At 39.2% G+C, this 17,641-nt stretch overlaps 1 protein-coding gene across 10 annotated transcripts in view; it reads right to left on the reverse strand.

Moving 5' to 3' along the window:
* Window positions 1-17,641, reverse strand: part of RIN2 (Ras and Rab interactor 2) — a 220,823-nt gene that overhangs the window by 101,529 nt on the left and 101,653 nt on the right. For 5 of the 10 annotated variants that reach the window (XM_079123219.1, XM_079123221.1, XM_079123222.1 and 2 more), the window contains exon 3: window positions 1,581-1,673. In XM_079123219.1, the coding sequence (XP_078979345.1) occupies window positions 1,581-1,673 (93 nt within the window). Of the gene's footprint in view, window positions 1-1,580; window positions 1,674-1,815; window positions 3,271-3,325; window positions 5,029-17,641 lie in introns of those variants that run through there. The other 5 variants (XM_079123227.1, XM_079123225.1, XM_079123224.1 and 2 more) reach the window with 4 other exon arrangements.

Raw genomic sequence — 17,641 nt, forward strand, 5'->3', positions numbered from 1 at the left:
AGAATCTTCTTGCCCAAAAAGTTAAGGCTATAAACTAATAAGTAGCTTCACTGTTTACTGCAGGTAATTTCTATAAAACAACTTGTCTGTTCAATAGTTTACTCACATGGAGAGAAACAGCTCACTTATCAATGATTTATTTGCCAAGACTCGCTTCAAGAATGTTGCTTTGTGGTATCCACAAATTTCTCCTTAATCCAGTCAGTTCTCTGCCTTGAAAAATGCAGCTTAATTGATTTGGGCCTAGACCTCCAAATCCTATAAATATGCCTCCCAGCTGCCCTTTACCTATACACTAATAAGACTGTCCTATGTAGGCCCCCTGATTTCACTAATGCACTTAGCTTTACTCCATCAACAGATCCTTTGATTTATTTTGTATAGTCAACAGCTGACATAATAAATCAGTTGTGGTCTCTTGGATACAAATAAGACTAAAGACATTCTTACAGCCCTTGAGGGTTGGGGTAATTATCAAACACAAACACTTCTTCTCAGTAATAAAGTTTTATCATTGTTCCTCCTCTGGGGATAAGACCTGGTGTTTGGAATACCTACCTGTAACAGATTTCAAAAGAACATTTTACCTCCATTTTTCTATTTTTTAAACATGATTCTGAATCTTTTCTATAATGAGTATATGTTAATTTGAGAGTGTTAAAGAAAACAAAGCAAAGAGTCACAAGAAAGGAATTAATCCCCAAGTATAAATTAGAAATGACCATGAAGTTTTAATTAAACATATACATATGGCACGTATATATATATATAATATACACATATATAGTAATACACATATATAATATCCATGAAAAATATTAAGCTAGCATATATACACACACACACAAATCAAAGCTTGCTCCTGGTGGTTAGCAACCAGTATATATGTGTATAGACACGTTTACACACATATATATAGATATATACACATATACACACATATATAATACCCATTTAAAATCTTGTTAAGCTAGGAAGGCAATTTAATTCGATCAATATGTATAGTTTTAACCTGCTGAATTATTTCTCTCTTGCCTTATCATAAGAAACTTTGGGGGTGTTTGATAAAAATATACCATCAAATAACATTTAATCAGTCCAAAGTGAGGTCCAGGATCTGTGGGTGTTGTGTTTTTTGTTTTCAGGGTTTTTTTTTTTTTGTTTTTGTTTTTGTTTTTTTTAGCACTTCAATGATTCATACAATCAAGCAAAAGGTAGAACACACAGGTCTACAACATCAATATACTGGGAAGCCAAGTTCAGCTTTTGTCATAAAATCTCCCCAACTGGAGAAGGAGTAACTGGGCAATTACCAAAGGTTCCCTTGAGTGTTTTACACAGTGTGGCATCTCTCTGAGCCTCAGTCCTATGTCTGTATGGAGCACTAAATCACAAAAACCCCAACCTGCTATAAAACATGGTAACAACCCCGCGGCTGCGCTCAGGCAAACCCAGCTGGCTGGAGCTGGCTCAGAGAGCAGGCTTCCCTCTGCAGCTGCACTGAGTGCCTGCAGCTCCCCAGGCAGCAGGCAAAGGGAGCAGGCTGCCCAGTGGAGATCCCAATCGGGGCTTCCTTTTACCTTAAAGAAACTTCCTCGCTTGTCCAGACCGCGGGCGCCCATGGTCCAAGCTGACATTTCCCCCAGCGAGGCTCTACTGCATGCCGGGGACTCCTGAAGGTAGAGACATTTTTAATGGTTAGCCCAGCCTGTAGGAAATTCCTTTCTAAGCCACAGAACACTCACAACAACAGTCCTGCCAAGATCTTTTTCCGTCAACAACACAGTGCCATTTATTTCCCACCAAAGCCCTTACATCTCCTTTCAGCCTGATTTCCTGCCACCGCCAGCACTGTTCCTAGACCGTGCCCCACCTCGCTGCCCCACCCCCTCTTTCAGCAGCTGACGTAGAAGGTCCTTAGGACTGTGGGGAGCATAATGATTGCTTTGTGTGTTTTCTTGACCTCATGCTAAAGTCCGAAAGAGACCAATATTAGATGTCCCCACAATCTGCTCCGAAAGCGTATAGATTTAACGTGGCTCATCACAAAGGGACAGCCAAAGAAAGAGGTTCTATATGTCCCAGGAAATCCTGCTGGAAGGGGATGAGGTCATTGTTAGTTCTGTTAGCCCTCTTCCCCCAGGCAAGGTCAGCAGAAGGGCGCTGGGAAGAAATTCCTGTTTTTTCCTTAGAAATCAGAAAGACTGGGATGCAATCCTGTGTCACTGTTTATGGAGATCAGTTTGTGTAAGGGGACAGCATGTAAACTGCTCCATGATCAACCAGGGAGGGTGGGGGTTCACTATGGAAAATTTAAAGGCAGGATAACAACAGAGTCCTGAATCATCATGGCTATTTGAGCTTGGAATTTCCCCTGCTGGAAACCTATAATCCTTCCCTCTGGGTCACAAAGACTTCAACCTTTGCTTCAAAGGCATATACCTAGGCACCTGGGGCAGCAGACCTGGCCCAGACCAGCATGCCTTGAGGAGCATGGGGGAGTCCCCCAAACTTTCCTCCTTCAGTGAGGCTGTGTCAGGGCCAAACAGAAAACTGTCCCCCACCTTCATCATCACTTCCTGCCACAACATGCGCAGGATATAGCTCATCCCAACCATAACCAACACAATGGAACGTCAATAAAGGAACTAGGAAGTGAAAATACCCCTTGGACCATTAACAGTCTTTACATTTTTTTTTTTTTCAGTGCTGGGGATCAAACCTGGGACCTTGCACATATACACGACCAGCACCCTACCATGGCACTACTAGTCCCACCATTAAGGAATGTTGAAAGTGGTTCAAGCTGGGTGTGGTGATACACATGCCTGTAATTCCAGCTGCTCAGGAGCCTGAGGCAGGAGAATTGCAAGATCCAGAAGGGCCTGAGCAATTTAGCGAGATCCTGCCTTAAAATAAAATTGAAAAAGGGATGGGTGTAGCTAGAGTGCTTGCGTTCAATCCTGGGTTAAAAAAAATTTTTTTTCAGTTAAAAAAGAAACTTTTAGAAAGTGGTTCAGGGGCAGGTGTGGGTTGGGGAGGCAGCAAAATCAAGGCAGCTTCTTTCTCTGCAGGTTTACTGATGCTGTTTCTTTTGAGTTGGGTGACAGAGAGCCAGAAGTACTACAGGGACATTGAAGGTGGCATTAGGGATGTTTCAATAAGTAGAAAGCTTAAAATCACTGCAGAGAAGTGCATTTGCATGAATGAGCAAGAACCTTTGCATACAGACTTGCTTGGACTCATGAGTCACATCTACAGTGAGCTGTAGATTACCCATGCATTGAATGTCTTTTAGGAAAAAAATAATATAGTGTATACGCACCCCTCCTTCCAAACCTTTCACCTATTTGAGACATTACTCCAAAGTTCTGTCACTTTAAAGGGTCAGCCATGTCTTCTCTGTGTTTCTTTCCACTTGCAATTCCAATGGGACGAAGGCCAATACCCCAAAACCTCCTGAGAAGGTGGTGAACTTCTCCTGGGAATCCTGCTGACTCCAGAGGCTCAGATTCTCAGCTCAACATCTGAAGAGAACCCAAGATCCAAGACCTTTGAAGTTCATCCCTCATTAGCAAAGTCCACAGATTGGAGCCACTCCAGAAAGAAAACACAGTGCCGTGTTCAGAAGTAAGAGCAGGATGGAAACCTTGGGGAGCAAATGATTAACTGTTTAGCCCCAGAAGCACAGATTTTTTTTTTTTTTTAAAGCTGCTTTAAACCAAACCTAAATTCTGTTATCCTTCCAGACATTTTCTCAGCAGGGGATTCAGACTTCTGGCAGGTCAGGAATTGCTAAGTTGAGTGCCAGGGCTTCATTCCTCACCAGGACCTAAGTTTCTTTGTTCTGTTCCTAAGTTTTCCATCTACAAACCATTTCTGATGAGCCAAGACAGGCGAGGAATTTTGCTGACAGCGATGGAGCAGTCTGAATTCCAGAAGTTTACCAGTTTAATTAGTAGCCGGTAACTGCATGTGCATACTTTAACCTCAAGTGGTCCTCAGTTCCAATATCCAGTTTGGATGCTCACCCAGGACAGGCAGACACATTACATTTCTTCCAATGATGCAGGTGGCTTCATCCTTATTAATTGGCTGCTCCAAGGTGGAGTTGGGCACAGGTGACAAGAACACACTGCAAAGTGCCACAGCAGGAATAAAAAGAATGGAAGCTGGGAATGGTCCCAAAGTCCAAGCAGGTGGTACACACACAGATGATGATGATTTTAAATAAAGATCTTAACACAGAAGAAGTTTTGGGATTTACAGTCTTTTCTCCCAAACCATAACCTCCAACACCTTGGTTCAGTGTTGATGGCAACTTAATTTAATGCACCGCCGCTTCTCACTTCCATTTGTGGTTCCCGGTTCCTCCCGGCCGATGTCACCCAGCAGTTGCATCCTAAAACCACCCCAGCAACAACTGGATTAAGACAAAAATGTACCGAAGTTTGAGAGGCTGTAAAATTCCTTCAGACTCAGTCCGGTGAAAACTCTTCCTGATTTCCCTGAAGGGTAAAGCATCGAATTCATGAAAAATGAACCCAGCATGTCCAGTGATCTTTCCAGATGCTAGCTAAACACTAGCAAAAAAAAAAAAAAAAAAAAAAGAAGAAGAAGAGAAATAAAGAAAGAAAAAAAAAAAAAAATCAACCCAAGGGGGGCTAAGGACACTTAGCAAATGGTTTGGAGCTGCCAAGCCTTTTCCATAACAAGACTGAAAGAATGTAAACGAAGCTGTAGTGGGGGCTAAAGGACAAAGACAGGAAGTGAGTATTCCCAGGGAACACCAGGCTCAGTCCCTTTAGAGAAAGCCTCGCTGTGGCTTCCTAGGTGGCTCCCAGAGCGACTGCTGAGGTAAAGGAAGGTCTGTCCTTAAAAGTGAAAATGACTCGCAGGTCCCCTGGCCAGGATCCAGGCTGCGCTGGCAGACTGCTGAGCAAGACCATTGAAGACTGGCTGTCCAACACATTTCTACCCAGAGCAACTAAAGCCAGGCACCCGCGGAGGCCACCGCTGCCTGGAGATTGGCTACAGCCTGGGCTTTGGGGATTCTAACAGGGTTCCCAATTTCCAGTTCCCAATTCGTGGAACGAGAGTGAGTCAAGCATTCTCTGGCTTTTATGTTTCCTAGTGTCAGGTAAGATGGAGGGTCTGAACTGCCTATTCATGTATGGTTTAACCACAGGGAGATATGTATACATGAACATCACAAAGCATACCTACACAAATCAATAGCCACAACAGCACCGTCACTAGGCGTTATGATCTTATGGTACCACAGTCCCAAAACAGGGTTATTGTTGACAGAAGCTCATGACTTAATTGAGATGGGTCTTCCCTGTCCCAACCCCTCCCTCCTCTCCTCTTTTTTAAATTTATTTAATCAAACTGTACCCTTCCTCTTTGAGGGGAGGGGGAGTATTGTTAATTGATAAGTGAAGTTTGTAGTGTACAAATGATGTTTTGATTAACATAACCATCCTCACATACTTATCATTTATTTGTGGAGAAAACACTTGAAATCTACTCCCCAGGCAATTTTCAAATACACATACATTGTTATTAGCAATAGTCATCATGTTTCACGATAGATCTCTCGGACTCACTCCTCCTGTCTAACTGAAATTGTGTTGTCTTTGACATCACCCCAATCCCTTCCCTCTTTCCCATTTTATTTGCTTTCAATCACAAGCATAAACCCACAAGAGAACAGCAGTTCCAACTATAATGGAATCCACCATTCACAAATCTGACTTTAAAAGAAGTTAGCTTATTTAAGACCTGGGCTCCTCATCTCCAAGCTGCTGTTAAGAGATGACTAGAAATCATTACTTTTATTTTTTCTTTCCCTTCCTTACCCTTCCCCACCACTCTCTCTTTTTCAGTACTGGGGATTGGGGATTTAACCCAGAGCCTCATTTATGCTAGGAAAGCACTGAGCAACACCCCAGTACCTTCCCCCCTTTTTCTAAATTTTTATTTTGAGACAGGGTCTTGATAAGTTTCCCAGACTGGCCTTGAACTTGAGATCTTCCTGCTTAGTCTTCTGAGTAACTGAGATCGTATTTGTACTTCCAATCTATATCCTCCCTCCCTCCCTCCCTCCCTCCCTCCCTCCCTCCCTCCCTCCCTTCCTTCCTTCCTTCCTTCCTTCCTTCCTTCCTTCCTTCCTTCCTTCCTTCCTTCCTTCCTCCCTCCCTCCCTCCCTCCCTCCCTTCCTTCCTTTTCTTTTTTTTTTATTTTTTTGTTGTGCCGGGGATTGAACCTTGCACATGCTAGGCCAGGGTTCTACCTCTTAGCTATATCCCAGCCCTACTTTTATGTTTCCTTTCTACTAGTGGAATGAGGCAAGGAAATGTGGACTTCAATCTTAGTAAACAAGATCTTATTATTACAATTATTTTACAGCCCAACTGGCAGACAGAAAAGAAAATGACTCACCCCAATGCACCTGTCAGGTAAAATCCAAATCCATCAAATGCATTTCACCTTTTTGCCTGGTTCTTAAATAGCTCCCACTATGGCAGGTCTTTCTTTTCAATGCTTTAGTCTTTCTTCAGAGAGGTAGAAGCAATTAGGGCAGCTCTGTGTCTGGATCCAGGGAAGGTTTCTGAATATTTCCATAATTATCTTTCTATTACCATGGATTTTGCAAGTTGGATAGAAAAATGTTATTCCATACTTTGGCTTGACAATTCAAGTTATGTGAATTAAAAAAAAAAAAAAAAAAATGTTCCAAGTGTTTTGTATCTCTGTCCAGCACTGGTTTTCCCTCATTCAATAGTCAAACTTTTAAATAAGAGTTTTAAGATAATAAAAAAATTTCCATTGAAAATAGAAACTAACTTACGGAAATATAAAAAATCAGATGCAAAGAATTACAATCCTAGCCCCCTTACTCAATAATCATGTTTTTAAATAGAATTAGGAACAAAGCTCTGTACCTTGATTTTCCTAAAAGTAACAAAAGAAATGGAATACACACACACACACTAGCAAGGTAACAAGGTATTTGGGATAAAATGAATGGTCATTTTGCTAGTTACAGGGCTGGTGCACAAATGGGGCTAATTCTAGTGAGCATCTGTCCCTTTCCTACTTGGAAAACTGATTTGTAGATTCATAGAAACTCTCACTTCATGCACATTGCTCTACCACTGCCCATGTAGCTGGTGACCATGTAGTGAACCAATGGCAAAAGGTGGTCAACTCCACTTCTGTTCTTGGGTCCTCCTTTTCTTGGGTAGGAAACTCCCTATTTCCCCTTCTACCCTCACTTCTTCTCTTGGGTCATTGAAGAATTAGCCTCCTGTGTGAGCTGGGGATATAGCTCAGTTGGTAGAGTACCTGCCTCGCAAGTGCAAGGCCCTGGGTTCAATTCCCAGCACCACCCAAAGGAAAAAAAAGAATTAGCCTCCTGCAACTCTCTTGTATGAGCTGTTTGGCATTACTTAAAAAAAAAAAAAATACTTGAGGCTGGGTAACTTTACAAAGAAAAGAGGTTTATTGAACTCTCAGTACTGGAGGTTTGAAGGCCCTTCTTGCTGTCAGTTTTAAGGTGGTATAGGACATCACATGGAAAGGGAAGAAGTATAAATGTGTATCTCTTCTAGCCTCTCTCTGTGTCTTCTTATAAATCATGGAGGCTCCGCCCTGATGACCTTATCTATTCCTAATCACTTCCCGCAGGGTCCACCTCTATACACTATAATTCGATGAAGTTTCTATCCTCTTAATAATGGTGATTAGATTCCACTATAAGTTTTTTGGGGGGACAAGCCATACTATCCCTTTTCTACATTCTTGTAGACACCACTTATTCCTCCCTGGAGTGATAGTTTTTCCTAAGCCTGTGGCTCAGATCTCAGAGCTGCTGGACTCTGCCCAACTGTAATATGGTTGAGGAGGGAGAGAGGGGTGTTACCCCAAGGGTCATTGCAATGTGTGCATTTTCAGACCTTCTCACTTGAAAAGCTTCACATGTTAAGTGATCAGAAAGCACTGCACATGTGTAGTGACTTCACACATACAATGTGGACTTATCCTAAGCTACCTGGGCTCTGAACCCAAAGGACACATGGATGGAGAAGCCACACACTCTAGGTCTTCCTCAGGTTCTACCTGTCAATCTCTTACCACTTGAGTTTAGTGCTTTCTTTTCCAAAGCTGTCTGTCTGTGATGGTAAAAAGAGTCCATGCAGGTGGCCACTTTAATTGGAGTTGTAATTTGGAAGCACTTGGATTAAGTCTACACTGCAGACACAATATATTAAGTAATATATTTTCAATGTGTGTGTGTGTGTGTATGGGGGGTGCTGAGACTTGAATCCAGGGCCTGTGCAAGCTACACAAGTACCCCTACCACTGAGCTGCACCCTGGCCACATTTAAACATTTTTTGAATTAACCATCTACAGAGACCTGGAGACGAGGACTCATGTGTAAGTAGATTATTGAAGATGACTTGAAGTCATAAAATTGATATGAAGGGGATTGCGATACAGAAAAGGAAAGGCAACTAATATAATGCACAAGGTACATAACCCAACATTTAACCATGAACGAACCCCTCTGGAGAACTCTGGGAGCCAGTATAGACCATGCCTTAGAGTTATCACCCAAAAGGGAAAAAGGAGGTCAAGTGTTTGTCATCCAACTCCCTCCCAGGCATTCACTGAGAGCAGCTCCCAAGAACCTTAATTCAGTAGGACTTCCAACATGCCCCTCTCTGGGTAGAATGGCTCTGGTTGCCAAAGTTAGTGATTAGGAGAAGTTTTCGTTTGGAAATCAGGCTGGCATGTATGAAAATCCTAAGTACTCCACAGGTGTGGGAAGAACTTGGCACTATCTGATAAAATTGGCAATTGTATTAGTCAGCTTTTTGTTACTATTACAAAATACCAGAGATAATTTATAAAGAGAAAAGGTTTATTTAGCTCACAATTCTTGAGATTCCAGTCCAAGATTGGGAAGCTCATTGCTTTGGGCCTCTGACCATGTAGTGTACTATGGTGGGAGCATGTGGTCGAGTAAAGTTACTCATTTCATCACCCAAGAAGCAAAAAGGGAATGAAAAAGGAGCTGGGATCCCACAATCCTCTTCAAATGCATGCCCCCAAAGTTAAGGACCTCCCACTAAGTCCTACTTCCTAAAGGTTCCCCCATCTCCCAAAGGCATCACCCTGGAGACCAACTCATTAGGACATGAACATTTAAGGAACATTTTATTTAAACCTTAGCAGCATGACCAGAGCATTGGGCATAAAATGTGGATGTCAAGATTCTCTGCTTAGGCTGAGTTATCATTCTAGCATGGCCACAACTAGCTGACTCGAGTGTTTCTTTAGACAGGATATAAGCTCTTCCAGTTCACCAGACCCCATGGATTGGCTTCCTCCACTCCTGTGCCCTGTAGACCCACCCATATCCCAGAAGACACCTGAAAGTGATTCACATCTGGTGTCTGATTCCGTACATCACATCACATCAGCTGATCGGAGATGGATGGACAAACTGACCCAGGTTAGTCATTCACTGGTTATTCTCATAGGAAACTGAATTTTCTGCTCAAGAACTTGAATGGAGAGTCACAGAATAGGTAAATATGCTTGAAAGCTGGGTTTAGAGCCATATGGTCGTTTAGTGATGGTAAGTAGATATCTAGAGTGAAGAGACGTAAGAATCCATTGGACCATAGTGGGTAGAAGTGAGGAGAGAAAATGTGCAATCGAAAGTCTCGAGCTATTTTGGTGGGTTGGTATTCTTTATCATCAAATACAGCAGACACAATATATTAAGCAATATTTTATATTAAACTTATTAAGTACTATATTGTACACACTTCTGGTCTAAGTGTATTTGGACCAGAATAGCTTCAGAAGGCTGAAGGAGACCATGAGTTGTCAGAAGCAGGTAGAACTCTAAGATCTTATCACCATCTGATCATATGTTTAATTCAAAGATTTGGAATAAACTAAGGCAGACACTGATGAAGAAAAAGCCCCTAAAATACAACAGAATTTGCAGATGTCACCTTTGATGAGGACTTCTTAGTAGAGGGAGAGCTTCAGACCCTCTGAGGTCTGAAGATGCTTCAACTTGGGGATGAGGAAGACAGACCGAAACCAGGTTTCTAACCTCTTCTGCCACCTTACAAAAGCAAGAGGAGACTCTACTCTCTTTTATTTAAATTACTGACTTGAATCAAATGCAATGGATTCAGTTCTTCTGATTAAGGGACAGAGTTGTGAACTGTTGTAAAGATGTTTTTACCCTGTTATTTTAATCTGGTTTGTGTGACCTTAAGAAGGTTTAACTCCCCATTTAATAAACACAAATATTTTAATTGGAATGATGTCAGTATCAATAATATTCACGGAGAAAATGTTTTCTGGAGCAAAGTCCATTAATCCATCTTAATTCTTTGGTCACTTTTCTTATGTAGTACAGTTAAACTGCTTAAAACCATTTTTTAAAAGTTCTGTTTGACTCTGTACCTTTCTTCTTTTCTAATACAAGAATTGAAAGCTACTGAAGTTTCCATGTTTTAGTCTATTTTTATTTTTTATTTTTTTGCAGTGCTGGGGATGGAACCCAGGGCCTTGTGCAAGCTAGGTAAGTGCTCTACCATTAAGCTATACCCCCAGCCCTTTATGTTTTATTCTAAAAGATTTTATAGTTTTAGCTCTTATGAATAGATACATGCTCCATCTCAAATTAATGTCTGTATATGATGTGAAGTAGAAAGCTGACAGTCTTTATTTTTCCATATGAATGTTTAATTTTAATTTTATGCAAATAGTTTTTAGGGATGAATTCTGTTTCTCATAAACTTTATATCAAAAAAGTGATTGATCAAACAGATTTTCATCCTCATTAAACCTTACTGTTCAAGGTTCCTGATCCACAAGGTGGCTGTTGTTTTCATTATTTCTAAAAAGTTCTAATTTTTCTGTTGAATATCTAATTTTGTATGATTATTTAATGCTATTGTCCATTTTTAGTGAATATCAAATAGGACTGCATAGTTTTAGCTCTTTCGATGTTTTTCTGGTACCAGTGTGATTTTTCTCAGGCCAAGTTTTTTCCTTTTTTTCTCCTTGCTTGTTTGTTTGTTTGAGATACGGTCTTGCTATGTTGCACAGCCTAAGCTTGACCTTGTGATTCTTCTGCCTCAGTTTCCTATAACCAAAGGTCTTGTTTTTTCCTAAAGTTACATTCAACAGGCAGAGTTTTGATCTCTCAAAAATGATGTTGGGTGCAGCTTTACCTATTTCATTAAGAAATGTCTAAGCAAAGGCACCAAAAATATATATACACTGGAGAAAAGATAGCCTCTTCAACAAATGGTGCTAGGAAAACTGGAAAAAGCATATGTAGCAAAATGAAATTAAACCCCTACCTCTCGCCCTGCACAAAATTCAACTCAAAGTAGATCAAAGACTCAGGCACTAGAACCTGTACCTAATAGAAGAAAAAGTAGGCCCAAATCTCCACCACGTCAACTTAGGAACTGACTTCCTTAACAAGACCCCTAAAGTGCAAGAAGCAAAATCAAGAGTCAATAAATGGGATGGAATCAAACTAAAAAGCTTCTTCACAGCAAAGGAAACAATCAATAACCTGAAGAGAGAGCCTACAGAATGGGAAAAAAATCTTTACCAAATGCTCCTCAGATAGAACATTCATCTCTAGGATATATAAAGAACTCAAAGAACTTAACATCAAAAATAATAATATTAATAATAATAACCCAATCAATAAATGGACAAAGGATCTGAATAAATACTTCACAGAAGAAGAAATACAATTGATTGACAAATATACGAAAAAAATGTTCAACATCTCTAGCAATTAGAGAAATGCAAATCAAAACTACACTGAGATTCCATCTCACTCCAGTTGGAATAGCCATCATCAAGAATACAAGCAACAATAAGTGTTGGCAAAGATGTGGGGAAAAAGTCCCATTGCTGGTGGGACTGCAAATTGGTGCACCACTATGGAAAGCAGTATGGAGATTCCTCAGAAAACTTGGAATGGAACCACCATTTGACCCAATCATCCCACTCCTTGATTTATACCCAAAGGACTTAAAGTCAGCATACTACAGTGATGCAGCCACATCAATGTTTATAGCAGCTCAATTCACACAATAGCTAAACTATGGAATCAACCTGGGTGCCCTTTAACAGATAAATGGATAAAGAAACCATGGTATATATACACGATGGAATGTGTATATATTAAAGAAGAATGAAACAATGCCATTTGCCAGTAAATGGGTGGAACTGAAGAATATTATGCTAAGTGAAATAAGCCAAAGAACCAAAGGTCTAATGTTTTCTCTGATAATGTGGATGCTGATTCACAATAAGGGAGCAGGGGGAAGAACAGAGGTAATTTGGAATAGATAGAGGGGAGTGAAGGGAGAGGAAGGGGCATGGGGATAGGAATGATAGTAGAATGAATTGGACATTATTACACTATGTGCATGTATGATTACATGACCTGTGTAACTCAACATCATGTGTAAACAGACGAATGAGAAGTTATACTCCATTTATCTGTGGTGTGTCGAAATGCATTCTACTGTCATGTATAACTAATCAAAACAAATTAAGAAAATATATATATATATATATAAAGAAATGTCTACAATACTGAATATTTTGAAATTCTTAGATCATCAGTAAGACAAATAGAAGCAAACTATCCTCACTCTAATACTTTGTGACCCAGTAAAGAACTAGAGTAATTTTAAATTCAATATTCTTTATTTTGCTAATATATTTTTAATTTTATTTGTTAATAACCTACATTATTGCTAAAGAGTAAAGAACATACACAAAGTCCAAATGACGAGAGTCAAAATGTTGTGACAGTCACCTCTCTGAAGGAAAAAAGGAGAGACATCCTAACTCTGCAGTAAACTAGCCCCTTTGGTACATAATGCTTGGAATCGCATTACTAATTTTCTTCTTTTCCCTTTGTGCTTGTTTGTTTGTGTTTTGTGCAGTGCTGCTGATGGAACCCAGGATCTTGTGCATACCATGCAAATTCTCTACTACTGAGCTTACCCCCAGTCCTTTTTCTTCATTTTGGTCCTGCTCATGTTGAGGACTTTCCAAACTTTCCATTTTACCCTTAAGATATAACCTCCCATTTAAAACACTGATGTTCTGGAAAATGTTTAACAAGTAGTTTTTGGGAGACTAAAAGCTTTAAGTTTTAGCATTTGCCTATTTTGTGGTGTAAATACTTAAACTGTGGCTGATTTTGACCTTCCAACATGACATCAACAGACTGGCAAGATTCACAGCAATTTAATAATCAGTTCTAGTGAACAGGAAGAACAGATTCAGTTCACCACTGTATTTAATTCACCATTCCAAGCCACAGTGTCTCTAAAGAGGTTGATTTTATTTGATTCTTTAGAGTTTGAAGTAATAATAGTTAGCAAAAGTAAAAAATTAGATCCCTAGAATAAAACCAGTGCTTTATCTATGAAACCACATTATTTGTCACTAGTAGGACATGAACTATTTTTGTGTCTTAACCAAGTTAAATAGTACTATCAAGAAAACTTGAAGGAATTCATATGTTCAGTCTGCTACTAGACTTGACGAGTTTCATAACTTTAGAGTTTGAAGAGGAGAAAAAAAGATCTTTCTTTAGCTGATCAGATATTGGAGATCCAAACTGCTTATTCACAGTAAATCCTCCCTTATCCATGGTTTCAGTTATCCAAGGTCAATTACAGTTTGAAAATATTAAATGGAAAATTCCAGAAAAAAATTTATAAGTTTTAAATTGTGTGCTGTTTTGAATAGCATGATTAAATCTTATGTCCTCTTACCTGGGATGTGAATTATCATTTTTTCCAGTGTATTCATGCTGTATATGCTACCTGCCCATTAGCCAATTAGTAGCCACCTTGGTTTTCAGATTGATTGTCAAGATACCACAGTGCTTGTGTTCAAGTAGCTCAATGACCCCAAAGTGCAAAAGCAGTGATCCTGACAGCTCAGATATACTAAAGACATGCCAAATAAAGCACATCCATTACATAAAAATGTGAAAGTGATTGACAATGAGAAAAAGAAATCATATGCCAAGGTTGCTAAGATTTATAGTAAGACTAAATCTTCTATCCATGAAATTGTGAAGAAGGAAAAAGAAATTTGTGGAAATTTTAAAGTCTCACTTCAAACTATAAAAATTATGGCCACAGTGTGTGGTAAGTGCTTAGGAATTAGAGAAAAGTAAATCAAAACTAAGATTTCATTTCATTCCAATTAGAATGACAATTATCAAAAATACAAACAACAATAAATGTTGGCAAGGATGTGGGGGAAAAGATATACTCATACATTGCTGGTGGAACAACAAATTTGTGCAACCATTATGGAAAGCAGTATGGTGATTCCTCAGAAAACCTGGAATGGAACCACCATTTGACCCAGTTATCCCACTCCTTGGTTTATTCCCAAAGTACTTAAAATCAACATACTAAAGTAACGCAGCCACATCCATGTTTATAGCAGCTCAATTCACAATAGTTAAACTACAGAACCAATCTAGATGCCCTTCAATGAATGGATAAAGAAAATATGGTATACATACATATACCACATATATTCTGTATGTATGATGGAATTTTACTCAGCTTTAAAGAAGAATGAAATTCTGGCATTTGCTGATAAATGGATGGAGTTAGAGAATATCATACTAAGTGAAATAAGCCAAATCGAAAGAATCAAAGATCAAATGTTTTCTCTGATATGTGGATGGTAATTCACAATAAGAGGGGGTGGAATAGGGAAGAATAGAGTTACTTTGTATTAGGTAGAAGGGAGTGAAGGGAGGGGTAGGGGCATAGGAGAAGGAATGATAGTGGAGTGAGACATTATTAACTCATGTACACATATGACTGCATGACCGAGGTGATCCTACAATATGTATAATCAGAAAAATGTGAGATTACACTCCATTTATGTATGGTCCATCAAAATGTAGAAATGCATTCTTCTATCATGTACAACTAATTAGAACAAAAAATAAAATTAAATTGAAAAAAGATGACAGAAGCATTAAATTTGTGCATACATAAGGAAGAACATAGACTATTTAGGGTTCAGTACTTTCTGTAATTTTAGGCATCCTCTGGGGTGGGGTGGGGGCTTGAAGATAAGGCGAACTGCTGTATCTCTACTACCTTACACAGCACCTGGCATGAATGTGCTCAATAAAGGAAGAAAAAAAAAATGAGATTTTATTAGGATGTATTTCTTTTTCCTTTTTCACAACTTCACAGATTTGTTCTTCCCATAGTTATTAGCAACCTTCAGCATATGTGTTTTTCTTTGCTGAATGAGTAAGTATAGGAAATTCTAGTGAAAAATCATCTGAACTGAAGAGTTTTTAAAGGATGGTTTTCTCAAAAGCATGAAATGATAGAATGAACCATAGCTTCAAGAATGACAAGATAAGATAAAAAGGTGAATGACTTAAATAACATGCTGGAAAAAAATTTATAACACTTTCAAATACTAGAGAGCAGGTTTGGGGAGTCCCCATGTTTTCTGTGGTTGGCCATTTCCTAGAGGTTGTGACCTAGAAGCCTTTTCTACCTCTATCACGTAGAGACCCACTTTGTTCTCTGAGAGACTCCTAATCAAGTATGTTTCCCAGCTCTTGAAGTTTTGTGAAATCATGATATTACAGAAGTCTCCAGGTGAGTGAGTGTCTAAGCCATCTCATCACCATTGGAGATCACAAAACAAAACAAAAATCCACCAAAACAAATGCAAACTCTAAGAGAAATATAACTGGCCAAGCAAATCCACTTCCCCATGTGTTTGTCTATGTATATGCATCCAAGTGTGGGGAGTAGAGCCTTAAAACTTCCAACCTTGTTCTTAAGAAATAGGTAGGAGAATCTTTAGCAATGAGGGAAATGCAAATCAAAATTACACTGAGGTTTCATCTTACTCCAGTCAGAATGGCAGCTATCAAGAACACAAACAATAATGATTGCTGGAGAAGATGTGGAGAAAAAGAAACACTTTTACACTGTTGGTAAGATTGAAAATTAGTACAACCACTATGGAAATCAGCATGGAGTTTCTTCAAAAGACTAGGAATGAAACCACCATATGACCAAGCTATATCACTCCTCAGTATTTGTCCTAAAGAATTGAAGTCAGAATACTGTAGTGATACATGCTACTCACATTTATAGCAGCATAATTCACAATATGGAACCAGCCTGTTAGTCAATGGATGAATGGATACACAAAATGTGGTATATATACATAATGGAGTTTTATTCAGCCATAAAGAAGAATGAAATTATGTCATTTGCAGGAAAATGGATGAAACCTGAGAACATGATGTCAGGTTAAAAAAGTCAAACTCAGAAAGCCAAGGGTCATATATTTTCTCTCATATGTGAAGCTAGCAAGAAAAAAGGAAAAGAAAAATGGAAGGGGTAATCTCATGAAAATTGAAGGGAGACCAGTAGATTAAAGGAAAGAGATCAGAGGGAGGGAGAGGGAGAGAGAAAGGGGGAATACTTGGTAATGATATTGGCCAAATTATATTGTTTTATCATGTGCATGTATGAATACCTAACAAAGAAATCTATCATTAAGTATAATTATAATGAACTAATAAAATTATGAAAAAAAAAGGAAGTGGGTTGGAGAACAGATGGCCCTCCTTTAAAGAATGCCCTCCAAGTTCTAAGCCTGCAGATTCCATGAGGGATGGTCAGGAGAACCACATTGTCCAATATTAAAATACCATGACACCTTCTATCTATAATAAATTATTCAAATAGCATGTGTTAATACTGTGCCAAAACTAGTTTCTGGAAATTACAAATGGAGTTGCATAAGCAGTTCTCCAAAATAATTTAATATTTTGTGTGTTTATAAGAGTCATGGAAGCTCACATAATGTTCTCAGTAGTATCTGCTGCCATCATCTAAAGGATGGTTTTGTGTGAATGAGTAGGCCTCAGAAGCTTAGGCATGTTTAAAAGTCTCACTCTTGGTTGAATGATGGCATTCATGTCTTGTTGAGAGAGACAAGTATATACGATTGGGGTATTTCATGAGTCCAATTTCATATTACTCACTTTTGCACATGTTGCAACTACCAAGTAGTTTCTGTTAAGCTCTGCAGGTTCAGGTCTTCCTCTCAATGGACCACAGGCTCCTACTTCTATCCTTTTTGTTCACTTGTCTGACCCTTTTCTATGACAGTAGGGCCTTCAGGGCAGGCATGGTTAGAAAAGAACACAAGGTAGGGGGAGGAAGCAGGTTTACATTGGGAGTATCTAAAGGTGAAGACACACATCCAAACTGCTTTAGACCAAATGGTAGCCCTGGGGTCATTCTTTTGGAAAAAGAAGAGCAAAGGATGCAGGGTGAAATGGACACATGGATAGATGATCTAAGTGCACAGTAAAAACAGAGCCCTTGATTTTTGTCAAGATTCTCATGCCATCCAATGGGATGTTGGGTGAACAGTAATATTTTCAGGGCCTGGGGCAAGAGGTCAGATGGAAGCTTATATACATTTCATATCAAAATGTTAAAAAGTTATAAATCAAGAATAGGAAATGTTATGTAA

The sequence above is a fragment of the Sciurus vulgaris genome (genome assembly GCF_902686455.1).
Source record: "Sciurus vulgaris genome assembly, chromosome: 2".
NCBI lineage: Eukaryota > Metazoa > Chordata > Mammalia > Rodentia > Sciuridae > Sciurus > Sciurus vulgaris.